This window comes from Oryctolagus cuniculus, chromosome 4 (genome assembly GCF_051225735.1).
Source record: "Oryctolagus cuniculus isolate XC-2025 breed Fujian yellow rabbit chromosome 4, ASM5122573v1, whole genome shotgun sequence".
Lineage (NCBI taxonomy): Eukaryota > Metazoa > Chordata > Mammalia > Lagomorpha > Leporidae > Oryctolagus > Oryctolagus cuniculus.
This window is the reverse complement of record NC_142870.1, coordinates 125,130,858-125,151,392: the sequence shown is the minus strand read 5'-3', so window position 1 is coordinate 125,151,392 and position 20,535 is coordinate 125,130,858. Positions and strand designations below refer to the sequence as shown.

General features: G+C 41.5%; 1 protein-coding gene across 2 annotated transcripts in view; it reads left to right on the top strand.

Moving 5' to 3' along the window:
* GMPS (guanosine monophosphate synthase) overlaps window positions 1–20,535 on the top strand; it is a 100,654-nt gene that overhangs the window by 46,761 nt on the left and 33,358 nt on the right. For both annotated transcript variants that reach the window (XM_008266378.5, XM_008266379.5), the window contains exons 2-3: window positions 6,676–6,857; window positions 13,553–13,667. In XM_008266378.5, the coding sequence (XP_008264600.1) occupies window positions 6,676–6,857; window positions 13,553–13,667 (297 nt within the window). The remainder of the gene's footprint in view (window positions 1–6,675; window positions 6,858–13,552; window positions 13,668–20,535) is intronic.

Sequence of the window (20,535 nt, the reverse complement as noted above, 5' to 3'; positions counted from 1 at the left end):
TAAGGGGCAAGTAGAAGAACAGGATAACAGAGAATTTGGGTTACAATGGTAAAACTTCAGTATTGTAAAACTTAAAACTTAGTAGTATTGAATTAAATTTTTTTTTTGTTAAAAATTATTTCTGAGCAGTGTTTTCCTTCACTTTTTTCTGTTAGTCACTTCCATTACTTCATACTTTTAACTTCATGAAATATCATCAAGAATTTCTTTAATGAGAATTATTTTCCTTTATTTACATCCTTTATTATGGCCTCATTCTTTTCATCACAACCACTTGCTGATGTTAAATTTCTCTGTTTGCATATCTAGAGGCTCTCAAATCCCATCAGTGTCTATATACATTGCTAGTCTTCCATTCCTTCTATTTGCGTAGGACTTGAATTTCACTTCCAGCCTGATCATTTTTCATTTCCCTGCTGTATTTTCATCTTTGTTGGCCCGTCTCCTCATGAGATGATCGATATTTGTGAAATGTCCTCTAGGTTTTTATTTTTTTATTTTTTGACAGGCACAGTGGACAGTGAGAGAGACAGAAAGGTCTTCCTTTGCCGTTGGTTCACCGCGCTGATCCGATGGCAGGAGCCAGGTGCTTCTCCTGGTCTCCCATGGGGTACAGGGCCCAAGGACTTGGGCCATCCTCCACTGCACTCCCTGGCCACAGCAGAGAGCTGGCCTGGAAGAGGGGCAACCGGGACAGAATCCGGCGCCCCGACCGGGACTAGAACCCGGTGTGCCGGCACTGCAAGGCGGGGGATTAGCCTAGTGAGCCGCGGCGCCGGCTATCCTCTAGGTTTGCAAAGCTACCACAACTGTGTTCGTGGCTATTTGTAGTATAGTGACCAGTCACCAGCAGACTCTGAAGTAAGGAACTGTATTGGTCCCTGATCATGGTGTTAATCTGTTACCTAAGTGATGGTTTGTGGACTGCAGAACTGGCTCACATTCGGGTCTGAATGTGTATTACCTGTTTAAATAAATCCTGCTCTCATTCTTGTACCTTATTTATGTCTGCTTTGAATTAGTCTCTTAAGTATAGACAAAAACTTGGAATAAATCCAACTGGGAAGGATGTTTCCCAAAACAGTATATTTTTAAAAGATATTTAATGGTTTGTTTGTGAAGTTTGTGAAAAAGACATCATCCATTTGGTGAAGTTTGTTCTTTATGCAGTTATTCATAATTAATACATAGCTCAAATTTGAACTATGACCTTAGGGAATCGGTGTTAACTAAACCTTGGTGTAAACTCTGATACTTGAAATTTATGCATATCATAGCTATGAGAAACAAGAACACTGCCTGTGATGTTAAAAAAAAAGAAAAGTGAGGGGCAGGTGTTTGGCACAGCAGTTAAGACCTTGTTGTGGGGCCAGTGTGGTACAGCAGGTTAAATAAGCTGCTGCCTGCAACAACATGGGCATCCCATTGGAGCACAGGTTTGAGTCCTGGTTTCTCTGCTTCTGATCCAGCTCCCTACTAATCTGGGAAGGCACTGGAAGATGGCCCAAATACTTGGACTCCTGTCACCCATGTAGGAGATGCAGATGGAGTTCTAAGCTCCTGGCTTTGGCCTGGCCCAACCCCAAGTGTTGCAGCCATGTGGGGAGTGAACTACCAAATGGATGATGTCTCTCTGTCTCTCCCTCTTTATCTTTAAAAAAAGATACTGTTGTGGGAAACATCCTCCCCAGTTGGATTTATACCAAGTTTTTGTCTCTACATAAGAGACTAATTCAAAGCAGAGACATAAATAAGGTACAAGAATGAGAACATGGCCGGTGCAGCAGCTCAATAGGCTAATCCTCCGCCTGCGGTGCTGGCACCCTGGGTTCTAGTCCCGGTTGGGGCACCGGATTCTGTCCTGGTTGCTCCTCTTCTAGTCCAGCTCTCTGCTGTGGCCCGGGAGGGCAGTGGAGGATGGCCCAAGTGCTTGGGCCCTGCACCCGCATGGGAGACCAGGAGAAGCACCTGGCTCCTGGCTTCAGATCGGCGCAGCGAACACATGGAAAAAGGAAGACCTTTCTCTCTGTCTCTCTCTCTCACTGTCCACTCTGCCTGTAAAAAAAAAAAAAAAAAAAAAAAAAAATTGAAAACAGGATTTATTTAAACGGGTAATACACATTCAGACCTGAATTTGGGCAAACTCTTTTCCATGATGAAAGAGTGGCAGCTGCTGCTGCTGAGCCCTTCTAAGTTCAGGTTGCCCCTTTCTTGGCCAGGGTGTGTTGCCCTAATTAAATGTACAAATAGTGTGGAGTTTGGATGGGGCTTCAGTGTAGGTGGTGACCATAACTTCTCCACAGGGAGCTCAGCACATGTTGTCATAGAAAACCGTGCATTATGAGGAAGTGAGGCTCAGGTGCCTCATGGGATGCACATGTGGCAAGCCTGTAGCCATGTTGGATCAGCATGAAAGAGGAGTGGAGTTTTAGCAGTCCTGGCTCCTACAAGGAGATTGCTGACATTTCTTTCAGTTTTTCTCCCCTCACTAGCTTCTTGCCTCGCTTATATTAACCCACTTGGCGATGCCTGTATCAACATGTCAAAGTGCTGGGTTCAAGTCCTTCCTCTGCTCCTAATTCCAGCTTTGTGCTAATGTGTGCCCTGGAATGCAGCAGGTGATGACTCAAGTAGCAGAGACCCAAACACCAATTTGGATTGAGTTATTGGCCACTGACTTGCATCTGGCTGCCGTAGGCATTTGGGGAAGCAAACCAGCAGATGGAAGATCTCTTTCTGTCCGCCTTTCAAAAATAAAAGGAAAATGTAAATAAATGAACTAGATAGATTTGGTTAAAAAAAATCGTGTTGATGGTAAAGGAACTGCTGAGTTTGAGAACTTTACACAGTAATATAGTTGTCTTTCAAACACACTTTATAATAGATCAGGGGCATGTGTGTTTATACACTAGGGGTAAAGGTCTAAAAGGATAAAGCTTGTCTCTGATGGTTCTACATTGTTGAATATTGACATGACTAAAATCTTCCATTTTTGTGAACCTGAGCAATTCTTTCTGGTTTATTAGATCCTCACATAAATATCTTCTGTAGGTGATTGTGACTTACAAAGGAGATAGTGGTGTGGTAGGGGAGAGAAGGGAAGAGGAGTGGAAATGGTTACACAAGTGGCTAAAAGACTTACTTAAGCTTCTTTTTATGTACAAATTTTACAGCTGAAGGGGGAAAACCTCCCAAAAATGTTTGTTGTAAACATTTAGAAGATACTAAAGAGCATAAAGAAGGAAAAATTTTAAGATTTCTTTGATGGGCAGAGTTTGGGAGGGATGTTGAGTGTTTTTTTTTTTTTTTAAGATTTATTTATTTATTTGAAAGAGTTACAGAGAGGTAGAGACACAGAGAGATATCTTCCATCTGCTGATTCACTCTGCAGATTGCCACAATGGCCAGGCCAGGCTCCAGGAGCTTCTTCTAGGTCTCCCATGTGGGGAGCAAGGGCCCAAACACTAGGACCATCTTCTGCTTTCCCAGACCATTAGCAGGGAGCTAGATCAGAAGTGGAGCAGCCAGGATACAAATGAATGCCCATATGGGATGCTGGTGAGTATCACAGGCAGTGGCTTTACCTGCTATGCCACAAAGCCTGCCCCAGGAAGAAAAAAATTTTAAAATTACCTCTGGTTCCATCATTCACATACAACCTATGTAATATTTTGGTGTATATCATCCCATATTTTTTTTTGCATACATACATGTACACAGTTACAGTTTTACTCAAAATAAAGTGGGATCATGTTATGTATGTTTCCACTAAGTGGATTTTTAGGGTGCATACCTGTTTTAAGGCATTTTGGAGTGTGGGCATTAGGTACACTGGTTAAGATGTGACTTGGGACACCGACATCCCATATCGTAGTTCCTGCGTTTGATACCCTGCTCCACTCCCTAATGTGAACCGTGGGAGGCAGCAGAGATGGCTAAAGTAGTTGGATTCATTCCACCCACCCACATGTGAGATCTGGATTGCATTCCTGGTTTCTGGCTTTTGGTCTTGGCCCTGCCTGCCCCAGCTGTTGTGAGCATTTGGAGAATGAACAAGCAGACAGGATCTCAGTCTGTCTGTCATCTCAATTAAGTTTTTTTTTTTTTTTTAAGATTTCTTTATTTATATGAAAGGCAGATTTTTTTTATTTATTTGAAAGATCTTCCATCTGCTGGTTCACTCTCCAAATGGCTGCAACGGCTGGAACTGGGCCAATCTGAAGCCAAGAGCAAGGAGCTTCTTCTGGGTCTCCCATGTAGGTGCAGGGACCCAAGGACTTGGGCCATTTTGTACTACTTTCCCAGGCCATAGCAGAGAGCTGGAATAGCTGGGACTCGAACCTGTGCCCATATGGGATGGCAGTACTTCAGGCAGTGCTTTGCCATAGCGCTGGCCCCTCAATTAAGTTCTTTACAAAAAAAAAAAAAAAAAACTTATGTAAAATTTAAAACACACACACACACACAAACACACGCACACACAAACCATCCCTCCACCTCCACTCCATCCCACCCGCCTGCCAAAATAGAGACTAGACCTTTAACCTTCTGGTCCCCCAATTTCAGGGGTTTTAGTACATGGATAATCTTATTCATATCCACCTACTTTTGCATTTTTAAAAAAATTTTTAAAATTTATTTGAAAAACAGTAAGGGAGGAGGGCGGGGCGGGGTGGGAGGAGATCTTCATTTGCTGATTAGGTCCCTAACTGGCCATTACGGCCAGGGCTGGGCCAAACCAAAGCCTGGAGCTCTATCCAGGTCTCCCACATGGGTGGAAGGGGCCTAAGAACTTGGACCATCTTCTGCAGCTTTCCCAGGTGTATTAGTAGAGATCTGGGACTCAAACTGGTATTCTGCATTTTTTGAAGTCAGTTGCAGATAAATATTTAAGCATATGTATTAGAATTTTACATTTTGCTAAGTTACTTTATGTAAAAATGTTGTCAGTGTATACTTGACAGAGATAAAATTTAAAAAACCTAAAAACCTTTTGAGAATCCTGATGTTATGAATTAGATGCATGTGTATAATTTTCCTCAGGTTCAGGTGGAGTATCAAAAATACAAAATGCTTCTAAATCTGAAACTTCTTAAGTTCATGTTGGCTATAGTAAAGTCTGTGCAAGTACTGCAAAACCCATAAAAATGTGAAATCATAAATACTTGTGGTCTCAAGCATTTCACATCAGGGATATTCAAACTATAATACAGAAAAAAACAAGTCAAGTGAATCTGGCTGTGCTTATAGAGCCTAGCAGAAAACTTTTTAGTTTCTTCCTCCTAAGTACATCCCTCATGGAAATGCTGTGACGGTTAGATAGAGTGACCATCTAACTTATTATCCAAACTGGGACACTTTGAGATTAAAAGGAGGTTCTGTAAAAATAGTGTCAGGTATAAAGCAGGATGTTATCTTTTTTTTTTTTTAATTTTTTTTTATTTGACAGAGTTAGAGACAGAAAAATCTTCCTTCCGTTGGTTCACCCCCCAAATGGCAGCCATGGCTGGTGCTGTGCCGATCCGAAGCCAGGAGCCACAAGCTTCCTCCTGGTCTCTCACACGGGTGCAGGCTCCCAAGCACTTGGGCCATCTTCCACTGCCTTCCCGTGCCACAGCAGAGAGCTGGACTGGAAGAGGAGCAGCCGGGACTAGAACCTGGCCACCCATATGGGATGCCAACACTGCAGGCGGAGATTAGCCAAGTGAGCCATGGCGCCAGCCCCAGGACAGTATCTTGGCATAGCTGGATTGTATATTCATTGTAGTACTAGATAATACATGTAGGGGCTGGCATTGTGGCAGGTTAAGCCACTCCTGTATGAGAGCACTGGTTCTCATCCTGGCTGTTGGGCTTCGATCCATTTCCCTGCCTGGGAAAGCAGTGAAAGATGGCCAAAGTTTGGGCCTTTGCCGCCCATGTGGGAGACCACATGGAGTTCAAGGCTCCTGGCTTTGGTGTGGCCCAGCCCAGCCCAGCCTAGCTATTGCAGCCATTTGAGAGTCAACCCAAAGGATGGAAGATAACTGCCATTCCCCCCTCATCCTGACTCCCCCATGATCTTTCAAATAAATAAGTCTTTTTTTAAACAAAGATAATGCATATAAGGTATTTCTACATCTAGTTGATTATATCGCATAGTCTATAAGTGGTAGTTTTATTGAATTTAAAAGTTTATATGTACCCATGTATGGATATGTATTAAAGTCTTCCCTTTAAAAGAAATGCTTTGGAGCCAGTGTTGTGGTATAGCTGGTAAAATTTCCGCCTGTGACACCAGCATCCCACATGGATACTGGTTCAAGTCTCGGCTACTGTGCTTCCAATCCAGCTCCTTGCTAATGGCCTGATAACACAGCAGAAGATGGCCCAAATCATTGGGCCCCTGTACCCATGTGGCAGACCTGCCAGAGGCTCCTGGCTCCTGGCTTTGACCTGGCCCAGTCCTGGCCATTGCAGCCATTTGGGGGAGTGAACCAGGGGTTGGAAGATTTCTATCCCTCTGTCTCTTCCTCTCTCCTCTGTAACTCTGCTGTTCTTTGAATAAAGAAATAAATGTTTTGAATTGATAACTCAGAACATCATAAGTTTTCATTAGTGTGCCTTTTTGGAGCTGGCAGCAGTTCACCATTTTTTAAAAATAGACCTAATCTTCTTTTGTATTAATATTTGCAGGCGGAGAATGCTGGAGGAGACCTTAAGGATGGCTGCCACCACCATGAAGGAGCTGTTGTCATTTTGGATGCTGGTGCTCAGTATGGGAAAGTCATAGACCGAAGAGTGAGGGAACTATTTGTGCAGTCTGAAATCTTCCCCTTGGAAACACCAGCGTTTGCTATAAAAGAACAAGGATTCCGGTAGACTTTTCATTATCGTTTTTATGAAGAGATTGAGCTTGGGTCATGGGATATTTTATTATTGATTTGCTTGAACACTGCATATTCCTATGGAAATAAGATAGAGAATGGTTTTGAGAAGTTTCCCATGGTTCCCATTTGAAAGAGAGGGGTGGAAAGGAGGGATTAAGCTTTCAGTTAAGAAGATCACCAGGGCCAGTGCTGTAGCGCAACAGGTTAAAGGTCAGCCTACAGCACTGCCATCCCATATGGGCTCCGGTTTGAGTCCCGGCTGCTCCGCTTCTGAACCAGCTCTCTACTATGGCCTGGGAAAGTGGCAGAAGATTTGGGCCCCTGCACCCGCATAGGAGACCCAGAAGAAGCTCTTGACTCCTGGCTTCCGATAAGCTCAGCTCTGGCCATTGTGGTCATCTGGGGAGTGAACCAGCGGAATGGAAGACCTCTCTCTCTGGCTCCACTTCTCTCTGTAACTCTGTCTTTCAAATAAATAAAATAATTCTTTCAAAAAAATTACCTTAATTTTAACTTTACAGTTAGAAGAACCTATATGAATATTTGATGTTGATAAGATTTGTTGGTCAGAGTTGTATGCAGGTGTTAAGGTTGTTTATTCATCCTAAAAGTGCTTAATCCAAAGAAATTACATAAAATTAGGTAGAATACCCAAAAGAGAAGAAATCTGTTTACAACAAATCTGTTTTGCTTTCTGTTCCAAGAGGCTAGGTTCTAAAGTATAAAAAATATTTCCTAAGTCTTAATATAAGGACTAACTCCAATAGCTTATACCCTTAGAACTGGTCAGAAAAACAGCCAACATCTGTACAATGTCTTTTTAAAAAGATTTTCTTATTTATTTAAAGTTTATTCATTTGAAAGGCAGAAAGAGAGACATCTTCCATCTGCTGGCTGCCTTCCCACAATTCTGTAACGTCTGGAGCTGGGGCTAGGCCAGGCTGAAGCCAGGAGCCTAGAACTCAGTCTGGGTCTCCCATGTGGGTAGTAGGAACCCAAGTACTTGATCCATTATCTGCTACCTCATAGGGTATGCATTATCAGGAAGCTGGACCTGGAAGCAGAGCCAGGACTCAAAAAACCCAGAACTCCTATATGGGATGTGGACATCCTAAGCAGCCAGCTTAACCACTGTGCCAAAAACCTTAACAACTATTTCTGGTTAATGCTGTCCTTCCTCCCCTCCCCTCGCCCTCCCTCCCTCCCTTCCTTCATGATTTATATATTTATTTTAAAATCAGTGTTAGAAGCAAAGAGAGAGAGAGATTTTCCATTCTCTGGTTCACTCTCCAGACGGCTTCAACAGCCAGGACTGGGCCAAGCCGAAGCCAGGAGCTTCTTCCAGGTCTCCCATGTGGGCACAGGGCCCAAGCCCTTGGGCAGTCTTCCACTTCTTTTCCAGGCACATCATCAGGGAGCTGGATAGGAAGTGGAGCAGCCAGGATTCAAACCGATGTCTCTATGGGGTCCAGGTAGCACAGGTGGTGACTTAACCTGCTATGCCATGGTGCCAGCCCCTGCTGTACCTTTTTCACATAGAATTATTCTTCTTTATTAGAGTGTTTTTTTTCTAGAAGCAAACAATTGCAGTTTGTCCTTATTTGGCACAGGAACACCCCTCTACCACCAAATTTTTTTTTTTTTTTTTTGAGATTTTCTTTCAAAGGTGGGGTATGGTGCGAGAGGAAGATAGAAAATCCATCTACTAGTTTACTTCCTAAATGACTGCAATAGCCAGGTCTGTTCTACGCTTAGGCCAGGATCCAGAAACTCCATTCTAGTTTCTCACATGAGTGGCAGGGGCCCCAATTCTTTCACTAACATCCCAGGCACATTAGCTGGGGTCTGGGTCAGAAGCAGAGTATCCAGGTTTCCAATCCGCACTCTGATATAGGATGCCTGCTTTGGAAGTGGTAGTTTAACACAGTGCACCACAGTGCTGGCCCTGGCACATAAATATAATAGACATGCCATGCATCTCCAAAACATATTTTACCTTTCTTTGAAACAATTGTTTTGCAAATGAGAAAATGGTTAAAAGAACTTGTAAAAACTTAATAGACATGTGCAGTGCATATTGTTCTGTGTATTTATTTGGAAGGCAGAGTTACAGAGAAGCAGAGGCAAAGGCAGAGAGAAGTCTTTCATCCACTGGTTCACACCCGAAATGGTTGCAATGGCTGGAGCTGGGCCGATCCAAAGCCAGGAGCTTCTTCTGGGTCTCTGATGTGGGTGCAGGGGCCCAAAGACTTAGGCCATCTTCCGTTGCTTTCTCAGGCACATTAGCAGGGAGCTGGATTGGAAGTGGAACAGCTGGGACTCAAATTGGTGCCCATATGGGTTGCCAGCACTGCAGGTAGCAGCTTTACCCACTACGCCACAGGGCCGGCCCCTCTGTGATTTTTTCATTCTAAAGTAGAGTAGTGAAAATCAGAAAAGGCAGGTTTACATTTTTTTTTCTTTTAAGATTTATTTGAGAGGCAGTGTTACAGACAGAAGTCTTCCATCTGTTGATTCACTCCCCCAGTGGCCACAATAACTGGAGCTGGACAGTTCTGAAGCCAGAAGCTTCTTCCAGGTCTCCCATATAGGTGCAGGGGCCCAAGCACTTGGGCCATCCTCCAGTGCCTTGCTAGGCATTTTAGCAGGGAGCTGGATCAGAAGTGGAACAGCTGGGACTTGAACTTTTGCCCATATGGGATGTAGGCGCCACAGGCAGCAGTTTACTATGCCACAGCACAGGCCCCAGATAGATTTAAATTGATCTCTATTCCAGTTTTAGGATACAGATTAAAAGCCACACTCCTTTAAATGGTGGAATTTTAAAGATGTGCTCCTTGAGTTTATCTAATTCAGCTGTGTTGATGTACTAGCAAGAATTAGTTTCATAGACTGAGAAATCTGAATGGCTGTGTGTCAGACCTAAGCCCTGCCATTTTCCCCCTCCTAAAACAAAATATCCTTTGTAAACAATACTTTAGATTAGGGTGACCACATACTTGGCAATAGAAATCTGTGTTTCCTGTCAGTTGATCATGAACAGTTCCTAGGTCCAATTTCTTTAGAAGTTTTTTCTTTTCTGTAGTATGGAGAAGATTAGGAACTGTATAGCACTGTGGCTTTTTGAACCATAATTCTTTGCCTGAAGTACCTGTTTGACCACCTTTCTTCTAGAATAAATGTTAGCTTTGTAACATCAGAGACATCTTAATCCACCGATTTTAGAACTTTGATCTGCCTGATACATAAAATTGATATTTGGGATAACTTAAGGTTTGTTGGGCCTTCTAATAACACTTGTAACAGCACACATTAGTTTCAAAATAGCACTATGAGAAACAGACTTCAGTGATTAGCTCTTCTCAAGATTTATGGAGATAAGAATTTTCATAATTGGTTTAAGTACTGCTTGACTTTTATCCTTGACTAAGTCCATCACATTTTAAAAATAGAACTAAGAATCTTAGAGCCTTGAGTTGTTTAGCAGATTAATGAAGAATGCTGGGCCATCCTATGTTATCCTTTATAAAGCTAAATATACTGAGATTCTGGAAATCTTTATCAGTATGTTTTATAGAATTTTATTTTATTTAATATATTTTCATTTTTAGGTAGGGTGACAGAGAAAAACGCTTCCATCTGGTGATTCACTTCCCGAATGCCCTCAGCAACCAGGGCTGTGCCAGGCCAAAAGCAGGGGCCTAGAACTCCATCTGGGTCTCCTATGTGGGTGATAGGGGCCCAAACATTGAGCCGTCTTCTGCTTTCCCAGGCACAATTAGCAGGGAGCTAGACTGGAAGCAGAGCAGCCAGGACTCAGCCAGCACTCTGATTTAGGTTTGCAAGTGGTGGCTTAGGCTGCTTCACCACAACACTGGCTTCCTGATGATTTTAATAGTAAACTTAAGGAACAATGCAGAAGACAGATGATATTAAAAACATGTACTTGCATGTAAGACAACTCAGAAAAGTTTAGTAAATGAATGGAATCTACTGTATGATTAAGACGTACACAAATACCATTTAATTGCCATCAATAAGAAATGTGCTTGCTTTAAAGAAATTAAATAATTGGCATTATTCAGAAAAATTAAACAGGTTTATTTGTATTTGTTACATGGTTGAACTTCTAAAGCTTTTTCTTTTTTTATTTTATTTTTATTTATTTATTTATTTTTGACAGGCAGAGTGGACAATGAGAGAGAGACAGAGAGAAAGGTCTTCCTTTTGCCGTTGGTTCACCCTCCAATGGCTGCCGCGGCCAGTGCACCACGCTGATCCGAAGGCAGGAGCCAGGTGCTTATCTTGGTCTCCCATAGGGTGCAGGGCCCAAGCACTTGGGCCATCCTCCACTGCACTCCCTGGCCACAGCAGAGAGCTGGCCTGGAAGAGGGGCAACCGGGACAGAATCCGGTGCCTCAACCGGGACTAGAACCTGGTGTGCCAGCGCTGCAAGGCAGAGGATTAGCCTATTGAGCCGAGGCGCCAGCCCTTCTAAAGCTTTTTCACTGACACATTTTGACCGTTTAATGATTTAAGTCCCTGCATTTATATTAAAAGTCCACACACAAATGAAAATGAAAAAACTGCCAATACCTGATTTCTGTCCTCCATTTTTCACTCACAGTTATACACTTGGGTACCTTTTGATGCCGTGGGGAAAAAAAACTTAACTTTGGAAATACTAATAAGAAAAAAATTTTTTTGAGGATAAAATAAAATATTTCCCATCACAGTAGATTCTTAAGCACATTGTCCATGTGTGCTGCCAGCTAGCTGGATGTCTTTTGGCATGATTTTTACACGTGTGGCACAGATGGTGCCCAGGTTGATATCTTCAGAAAGGCCAACAGAGAGGCTCACTTGCCTCCTGCAAGGTACCAGTCATTGTGCTCTGGAAATACAGATCTGTTTTGAGGTTCTGAGCGATTTCCCGTGCCAGATGCCAGGTGGAGAGTTTGCTGCCTGATGTCACTAAATGTCACAGTACCAGGCCTATAATGATGAGTTTCTTCACCTCACCAGTAGAGGGTGTGCTCTGGTAAGCAGCTTTTGTAGTCAGTTGTTTCTTGCATGCTTTACCAGCAGTTTGTGGGCAGTCTGCTGTGAAAGAGCCGTAGTATAGGGACCTCCTTACTTACCTGTTCTCCTTCAGCTGGAGCTGGGTCAGATGGAGACAGCAAAGTGGCAGCTGCTGGAACACAGTTGAAAGGTGGCATTCTTTGTGTGTGTGTGTGTGTGTGTGTGTGTTGATTTATTATTTTTAAAGATTTATTTATGTACTTGAAAATCAGTTACACAGAGAAGGAGAGGCAGACGGGGTGGGGGAAGGGAAGGAGGGTTCCATCCGCTGGTTCACTCCTCAGAGGCCACAGTGGCCGGAGCTGTGTTGATCCGAAGCTAGGAGCTGCTTCCAGGTCTCCCACACGTGTGCAGGGGCTCAAGGACTTGGGCCGTCTTATGCTTTTCCAGGCCATAGAAGAGAGCTGGATTGGAAGTAGAGCAGCCAGGACTTGAACTGGCATCTATATGGGATGCTGGCACTGCAGGCTGTGGCTTTACCCGCTACGCCACATCGCCGGCCCGTATTTATCTTTTTTTTTTAAAGATTTATTTATTCATTTAAAAGTCAAAGTTAACACAGAGGGAGGAGAGGCAAAGAGAGAGGTCTTACATCCACTGGTTCACTCCCCAACTTGCCGCAATGGCTGGAGCTGTGCTGATCTGGAGCCAGGAGCTTCCTCCGGGTCTTCCCACGTGAGTACAGGGGCCCAAGGATTTGGGCCATCTTCTGCTTTCCCAGTCGATAGCAGAGAGCTGGATCAGAAGTGGAGCAGCTGGGATTCAAACCGGTGCCCATATGGGATGACGGCATTGCAGACGGTGGCTTTACCCGCTACGCCACAGTGCAAGCCCCATAGATTTAGTTTTTATTTATTTGAAAGGCAGAGTTAGAGAGGAAAGAAAGATCTTCCATGTGCTGGTTCAATCCCCAGATGACTGCAATGGCTAGGAGTGACCAGGCTGAAGCCAGGTGTCCGGAGTTTTCTTCCAGGTCTCCCATGTGGGTGAAGGAGCCTAAGGACTTGGACCATCCGGCATTGTTTTCCTAGGCTCATTAGCAGGGAGCTGGATTAGAAGTAGAGCAGGCAGGTCTCAAACCAGCACCCATATGGGATGCCCTCTTTATAGGTGGAAGCTTAACCTGCTATGACACAACACTGGCCCCCATTCTTTGTGTTTTGTTCTGAACTATCCAGGGTATTCCTAATGCCTTTAGTTGTTCTGTGACTGATCTTGTCCTCAAAGGGGACCTGTGGTTTTTACATTTCCTTTCAGAATTTTTCTTTACTTCATTGAAGAAGAAATAATCATAACAAATTCATGCTTTCACAGATAGTATCATTGTTTTTCTTTTTTTTAATATATTTGGAAGTTTTATGTTTACTAACAGTTGAATGCTGAGTTGATGGACATTGCAGTACAATACAGTGAAAACAATTAAGCTCTGTAGGATATTAACTGGCTATGATAAAAATCTAGATCTGTTGCAGTATACTGAAGATAAAACAAAATCTTTGAATCTGTGTTGTTTCCTTCAGAGTATCAGAGAGAGAACATAGACTTTGTGAAAACATGAGCAGTTAGAGGTGGCTCAGTAACTGTCTTCTTTAAATCCACAGTGCTATTATAATCTCCGGAGGACCCAATTCTGTGTATGCAGAGGATGCTCCCTGGTTTGATCCAGCGATATTCACTATTGGCAAGCCTGTTCTTGGAATTTGCTATGGCATGCAGGTATATCTTGAAAAGTTGCTTTAAGAGTTTACTTATATTTTATTGTTTGTGACTCATACTTCTTTAGTATTTTCTCTCTTTAGGATATTTACTTGGCTGAGATAGTTTGTATGTACTGCAGCTATGTATGAATTGTACACTAATGTGGCCAAATTGACCCGATAGTGAATCTGCCATCAGAAAAGTAAACTTCTTAACAAAACATTGTCCATTAAAAAAAAGCCAAAACTTGTACATACAAATCTATAGAAAAGTTGCAGAAATACAGATTGAATATCCCTTATCTGAAAACCAAAATGCTCTGAAATCTGAGATGGTAGGTTGTTACTGTCTCATCCACAAATTCCATTTAGCATTGACATTATGCTGAAGAGTTTTGGAGTTTGAATATTCAGGTTTTTGAATGTTTGGATAGGAGTGTTCAACTGGTAAAGTATGCGCATATCCCCACCAAAAAACTCCAGAATCTAAAACACTTTGGTCCCACGCATTTGGGGATACTTAGCCTATGGTACACAGAGCTTCTGTATGCCTTTGCCCAGTTTTCTAATTGACATTTTTGAACCATTTGAGGAAGTTTGATGTGATGTCCTGTTACTTTTATTTTTTAAGTCCTTGGATGCTCTTCTACAGAATCATTATACAGCTATTAAAATTAGGACATTCATGCTGGTACGTTGTTACCATCTCATCCACAGATTCCATTCTTTTTGTCTCTTTGATGTCCCTTCTAGGGCATGGTTCCAGTCCAGGACCATGTGTAATATTTGTCATTTCTCTTTAGACTCCTTTAGTCTGAAGCAAAAGAGTTCCTTGGTTGTTATTTTCTTCTCTTTTATGATCTTGATCTTGACAGTATCTTTTAAAAGCACATACCAGTTCCTTTGTACACTATCTCTCGATTTTGGTTTGTGTAATCCTTCATCATTTCTAGTTTTGGATTACACATTTTTGGCAAGAGTATCATGGGAGTGATGCTATGCTTCTGTTCAGTGTGTCTTTCCAAGAAGCACACAGTGTTGATTTATAACATGACAACTGATCTTAATTTTGATCATTTGGTTAAGATGATGTCTGTTGTGTTTCTCCACTGTAACATTAATAAATATATTTACCTGGGTGTTGTCTCAAAATGAATAATAGATGAGTATTGTAAATCAAGACCTCAAAGTTCCTATTTAGGGGCAGGTGTTTGGCATAGAGGTGAAGATGCTGCTTGGGCTGCCCACATCCAGTGTTAGAATGCCTGATTTAAGTCTTGGTTCTTCTGATCCAGCTTCCTGCTAGTGTATACCCTTCGAGACAGCAAATAGTGGCTCGAGTACTTGGGTCCCTGTCACCCATGTGGCAGACCTAGATTTGTGTTCCAGGCCCTTGGCTTTGTCCTGGTCCACCCCTGACTATTTCTGACTTTTAGGGAGTAAACCAGTTGGTGGAAGCACTATCTCATCTCGCTCTTGCTTTTGCTTTCGCTCTTCACTCTTCTACCCTCTCTTTCTCTGTTTCAAATAAAATGAAAATATTAGTTTCATTATAATATATAGTATTTCATTATATATATCAATATAAAATGTTTTTAAGGTTTGTATTGTTTCCTGTGAGTAAATTTTTTTAAAAATATTTTTCTTTCAAATTACCTTTTTTTTTTTTTTTTAAAGATTTATTTATTTATTTGAAAGTCAGAGTTACACAGAGAAGGAGAGGCAGAGAGAGGTTTTCCATCCTCTGGTTCACTCCCCAAATGACTGCCACAGCCAGAGCTGAGCTGATCTGAAGCCAGGAGCTTCTTCTGGGTCTCCCATGCAGGTGCAGGGGCCCCAGGACTTGCCAGAGTTAATGTTTTGGAATCTGTTTTGAATGCTTTGTTACCATTTTGCTTACTTTTCCTTTTTTTTTTTTTTAAGGTTTTTTTGGGGGGGGCAGTTTTAGTTTCACAACAGAATTGAGAAGAAAGTGTAGAGCAGTTTCCCCATATTCCCCCATCCTCACACATGCATAGCTTCTGCAATTATCAACATCCCATGCTGGAGTAGCACATTTGTTAGGATTGGTGAATGTATGACAACTCATCATTACTACCTAAAGTGCATAATTTATGTTAAGGTTCTCACTTGGTGTTGTACAGTCTGTGAGTTTGCACAGCTGTATAATGACATGCATTTTGTGTTATATTATCATACATAGAATTTTTACTGTCCAACAGATCCATTGTGCTCTTCATATCCATCTCTTCCCCCCAAACGTCTGGCAATCACTGATCTTAATTTGAAGTCATGTAGTATGTAGCCTTTTCAGGGTGGCTTCTTTTGCTTAGTAATCTGCATTTAAGAATTCTCTGTCTTCTCATGGCTTGATGGTACATTTCTTTTTATCACTGAATAGTCCTTTGTATGGATATACCACTGTTTATTCATTCACCTACTAAAGGGCATCTTGGTTGTTTTCAAGTTTTGCCGTTTATATGATAAAGGTGTATAATCTTGCAGGTGTTTGGGGCAAATTTAAGTTTTCAACTTCTAGAGTAAATTCTAAGAGGAGCAATTAGTGTATCCTGTGATAAGAGTATGTTTAATTTTGTAAGAAGCTGCCGAACTGTCTTCCAAAGTAGCTGTACCATTTTGCATTCTCACCAGCAAATGAGAGATCCTGTTCTATATGCTTGTCTGTATTTGATGTTGTGACATTCTGGAATTTGGTCTAGTTTACTTTAAGTAGTGTAGATTTATTAGACAAGTAGAATTTTTTTTTAAAAGATTGTTTATTTGAGAGGTAGAATCACTGACAGAGGGAGAAATAGAGAGAAAGGTCTTCCATTTGCTGGTTCACTCCGCAAATGGTGGCAGTGGCTGGAGCTCCAAAGCCAGGAGCCAGGAGCTTCTTCTGGGTCTCCCATGCAGGTGCAGGGGCCCAAGCACTTGGGCCATCTTCCACTGCCTTCCCAGCTATATGCAGCTGGATCGGAAGAGGAACATCTGGGACATAATGTGGCACCCAGATGAGATGCCAGCACTGCAGGTGGAGAAGCCCACTATGCCATAGCACCAGCCCCAGAATGTTGTTATTAAACTATAGAAATACTGAGAGGTGAATATTGTGGCATAGCAGGTAAGCTGTCACCTGTGACACCAGCATCCCATATGGCCATTGGTTCATTTTGCAGCTGCTCTACTTCTTCTTTTTTTTTTTTTTTTTTTTTATTTGACAGGCAGAGTTAGACCGTGAGAGAGAGACAGAGAGAAAGGTCGTTTTCTTTAAAGCAAGCACATTCCTTATTGATGGCAATTAAATGGTATTTGTGTACGTCTTAATCATACAGTAGATTCCATTCATTTACTAAACTTTTCTGAGTTGTCTTACATGCAAGTACATGTTTTTAATATCATCTGTCTTCTGCATTGTTCCTTAAGTTTACTATTAAAATCATCAGGAAGCCAGTGTTGTGGTGAAGCAGCCTAAGCCACCACTTGCAAACCTAAATCAGAGTGCTGGCTGAGTCCTGGCTGCTCTGCTTCCAGTCTAGCTCCCTGCTAATTGTGCCTGGGAAAGCAGAAGATGGCTCAATGTTTGGGCCCCTGTCACCCACAAAGGAGACCCAGATGGAGTTCTAGGCCCCTGCTGGGCCACAGCAGAGAGCTAGACTGGAAGAGGAGCAACCGGAACTAGATCTCGGCACCCATATGGGATGCTGGCGCTGCAGGCGGAGGATTAACCAAGTGAGCCATGGTGCCAGGCCCCCAGCTGCTCTACTTCTAATCCAGCTCCCTGCTTATGGCCTAGGAAAAGCAGCAGCAGATGATCCAAGTGCTTTGGCTGCTGCCACCCATATGGGAGACTAGGAAGAGGCTCTTAGCTTTGGCCTGGCCCATCCCTAGTTGTTGGGGCTGTCTTGGGAGTGAACCACCAGATGGAAGAGTTCTGTTTCTCCCCCTCTCTCTAATTGTGCCTTTCAAATAAATAAGTCAATCTTGAAAAGAAAAAAGTAAATTCTTAGGGGTGGGCATCTGGCCTACTCATTAAGACACCTACAATCCCACACTGGAGTGTTTGGGTTTGATTCCTGGCTGTGGCTCTTTATGTAGACCCTGGAAGCAGTGGTTGTGACGTAAGTAATCGGATTCCTACCACCCATGTGGGTGACCTGGATTGAGTTGCATCTCCTAGCTTTGGCCCTGCTGCAGCCTCTGCCATTGCAGGCAGTTGGAAAGTGAATTGGTAGATTCACTGAGCCAGTAACATGCTAAATTCTCACTTATAAAAATGTTTTAATTGGGTAAGATTAATTACTAACAAGATAGGAATAGAAACATTTAAAGAGCGTTATCACTGATGGTGGTTAGCAAAATGGTTATCTGGTGAAGAGAATTTTTAACAATGTGTCTTATTTAACTAGGTCTTCTGAGTTAGTTTAGGAAACTGTTCTTGAATAATAGATTATTAGTTGATGTTACGGTCTTTTGTCTTTTCCAATGTTGAAAGTAGGGTTCTGTTTTAATCTCAGGTTTCTTTGCTAAGAACAGCCAAATAAACATAAATGACTTTGAATTAATTTATTTAGATTGTGAATTATCTTAACCTCTTTTGCCTTTTGGCTTTTGCATCTACTAATGTGGAAGGGATCACAGGGTTAAGATAGAAATGGAGTTAATCTAATTGTGAGAACCTAATTAACCAAAATGGAGTTGGTGTTAATTAAAATAATCATACTTAATTTCCTCATGATATTCTGATCCTCATTGATTATTGGGAAATAGGGTAATTTTCACTTTCTTGCATATAAGTCTCAATAATAAAAATATTCATTTCTCCCAGTGATTCAGTTAATTCCTTAATTCCTTAGATTGAAGATAATTTTGCAATTTTAATAAGTGGACAAAACGGCACTTTTCCAGTCTTTTTGAAAGTGTTTTGCTTGGATATGAATATTGCACAAAGGGAAGCTATTTAAAGTAGAAAGTGAACAGATCAATTTGTTTTCTCTAGCTTTGGAGCTTTCAGTAAAGGTTAAGTGTTTGCTTAAGAATGTTTAACGTTTTTATTTTTATTCTTGAGACAAATAGCAGAATATTAGAAGGAAGATGATCAGCAGCTATACCAGATTCAGTTTTCTTTTAATAACTTGCTATGGTTTTGATTAGACGAAATACTTGTCATTAAAAATGTGTCAAGTACAAAAGCTTCAACTGTGAATATTTTCTTGGTAGTAAGCACTTTATAGTAAAAGGCTCCCCTCCCCCCTTATTCTCTGAAAAGCTTTAACTGGTAATTATGAATTTGACTTGGAAAAAAATGATTATTCTCCCTACCAACCGTAGAAGTGCCTGCATCCTGATTGAGTTGAATATTGGAAATTGACTGGCTTTTTTAAATATACTTTTATCCTAGGATTAAGTATATTCACGTAACATATTGGTTTTCTTTGCCAGAGTAGTTAATCATGTAGTGCTACTTACACTAACAACCATTTGATTTAATTATACTGAGAGTCATTATAAGTCTTAAGGAAGAGTCTCAGGGTTGTTTTTTTTACACCCACTTACAATAAAATGCATCTGGAAAATGCTCTTAATTTGAGAGAGTGGCTTAGAATTTCCTTTTTAGACATTCCCTATGTAATTATAAGGCCAGAGTTTTATGTCATTAACTGGGGTATTTTATGACAACCAAAGCCATAGCTGCTCATGTTAAATTCATTAAAAATTTGCCTTTATTGTCATCTAAACCTTCATAGCAGAAAATGAAATAGTCCTTTGACCAAAGATTGTTCTTCCATAAAATAGTATTGATGAGTCCAAAAGACTACCATTGATTAGTGAATGATAATTTTAGCACCAAAAGGTTGGGTATTTACTCCCCCAAAGTGTCTGAAATTTCAGTAATTTAGTGGTCTTAGATACTAAATAATAAGTCGTTTTCTCATTAATTGGCCTCTCCCGTGTGTCTTTCTGATTGCTTCCTGGTAATTCTAGTTACATCAGAAGAAAGGTCTATTCTGCTCATTGCTCCCCTTATTACTGATTGACCCCTACTCAGCATAAGAAATGGAATGTAGGTAGAACTTTTGAAACCCGCTTTATACCTTTCTTCTCACAGTCCTCTCTTCCTGTCAAAGGTCACAACTTTTTCAGAATTTTGTTACTGATTCTATTTTTTGGCTTTATATAAATGGAATCAAACTGCCTGAATTATTTTTACCTTTAGGTTTGAGTTTCATTCACGTGAATACATTTAAACATGTTGTTCATTTCTGCTCTTGGTCATTTGAATATAGCACAAATTATTTTTACAATCCCAAGTTTGTGTAGGTTTTTTTTTTGTGTGTGTGTGTGATTACAGACAGTACTGCCATCAGTGTTTTTGTACTTTTGGTGTTGTATATACTGTAGGTTAGTTGGGAGTAGAAATGCTGAGTTGCTCATTATGTTCATTTACAGCCTCACTGGGTAATGATATTTTTTTCCTTTTAATTTATTAAAGTTTTATATGTAAATACCTTCTGTTCTCGATTCCTGCCAACCCTGACAAAGTCATATTTTATTTTTATATTTGCATACCTGGGTAGATATTCAGTGGGATCACATTGTAGATTAAAAATTTTTTTTAAAAACTTGTATTTATTATTTTGCTTGAAAGAGTTACACAGAGAGAGAGAGAGGTCTTCCATCTGATAGTTCACACCCAATTGGCTGCAACAGCCGGAGCTGCGCCAATCTGAAGCCAGGAGCCTCCTCCTGGTCTCCCACGCGGGTGCAGGGGCCCAAGGACTTGGGCCATCTTCTACTGCTTTCCCAGGCCATAGCAGAGAGATGGATCGGAAGTGGAGCAGCCAGGTTTCGAACCAGTGCCCATATGGGATACTGGTGCTTCAAGC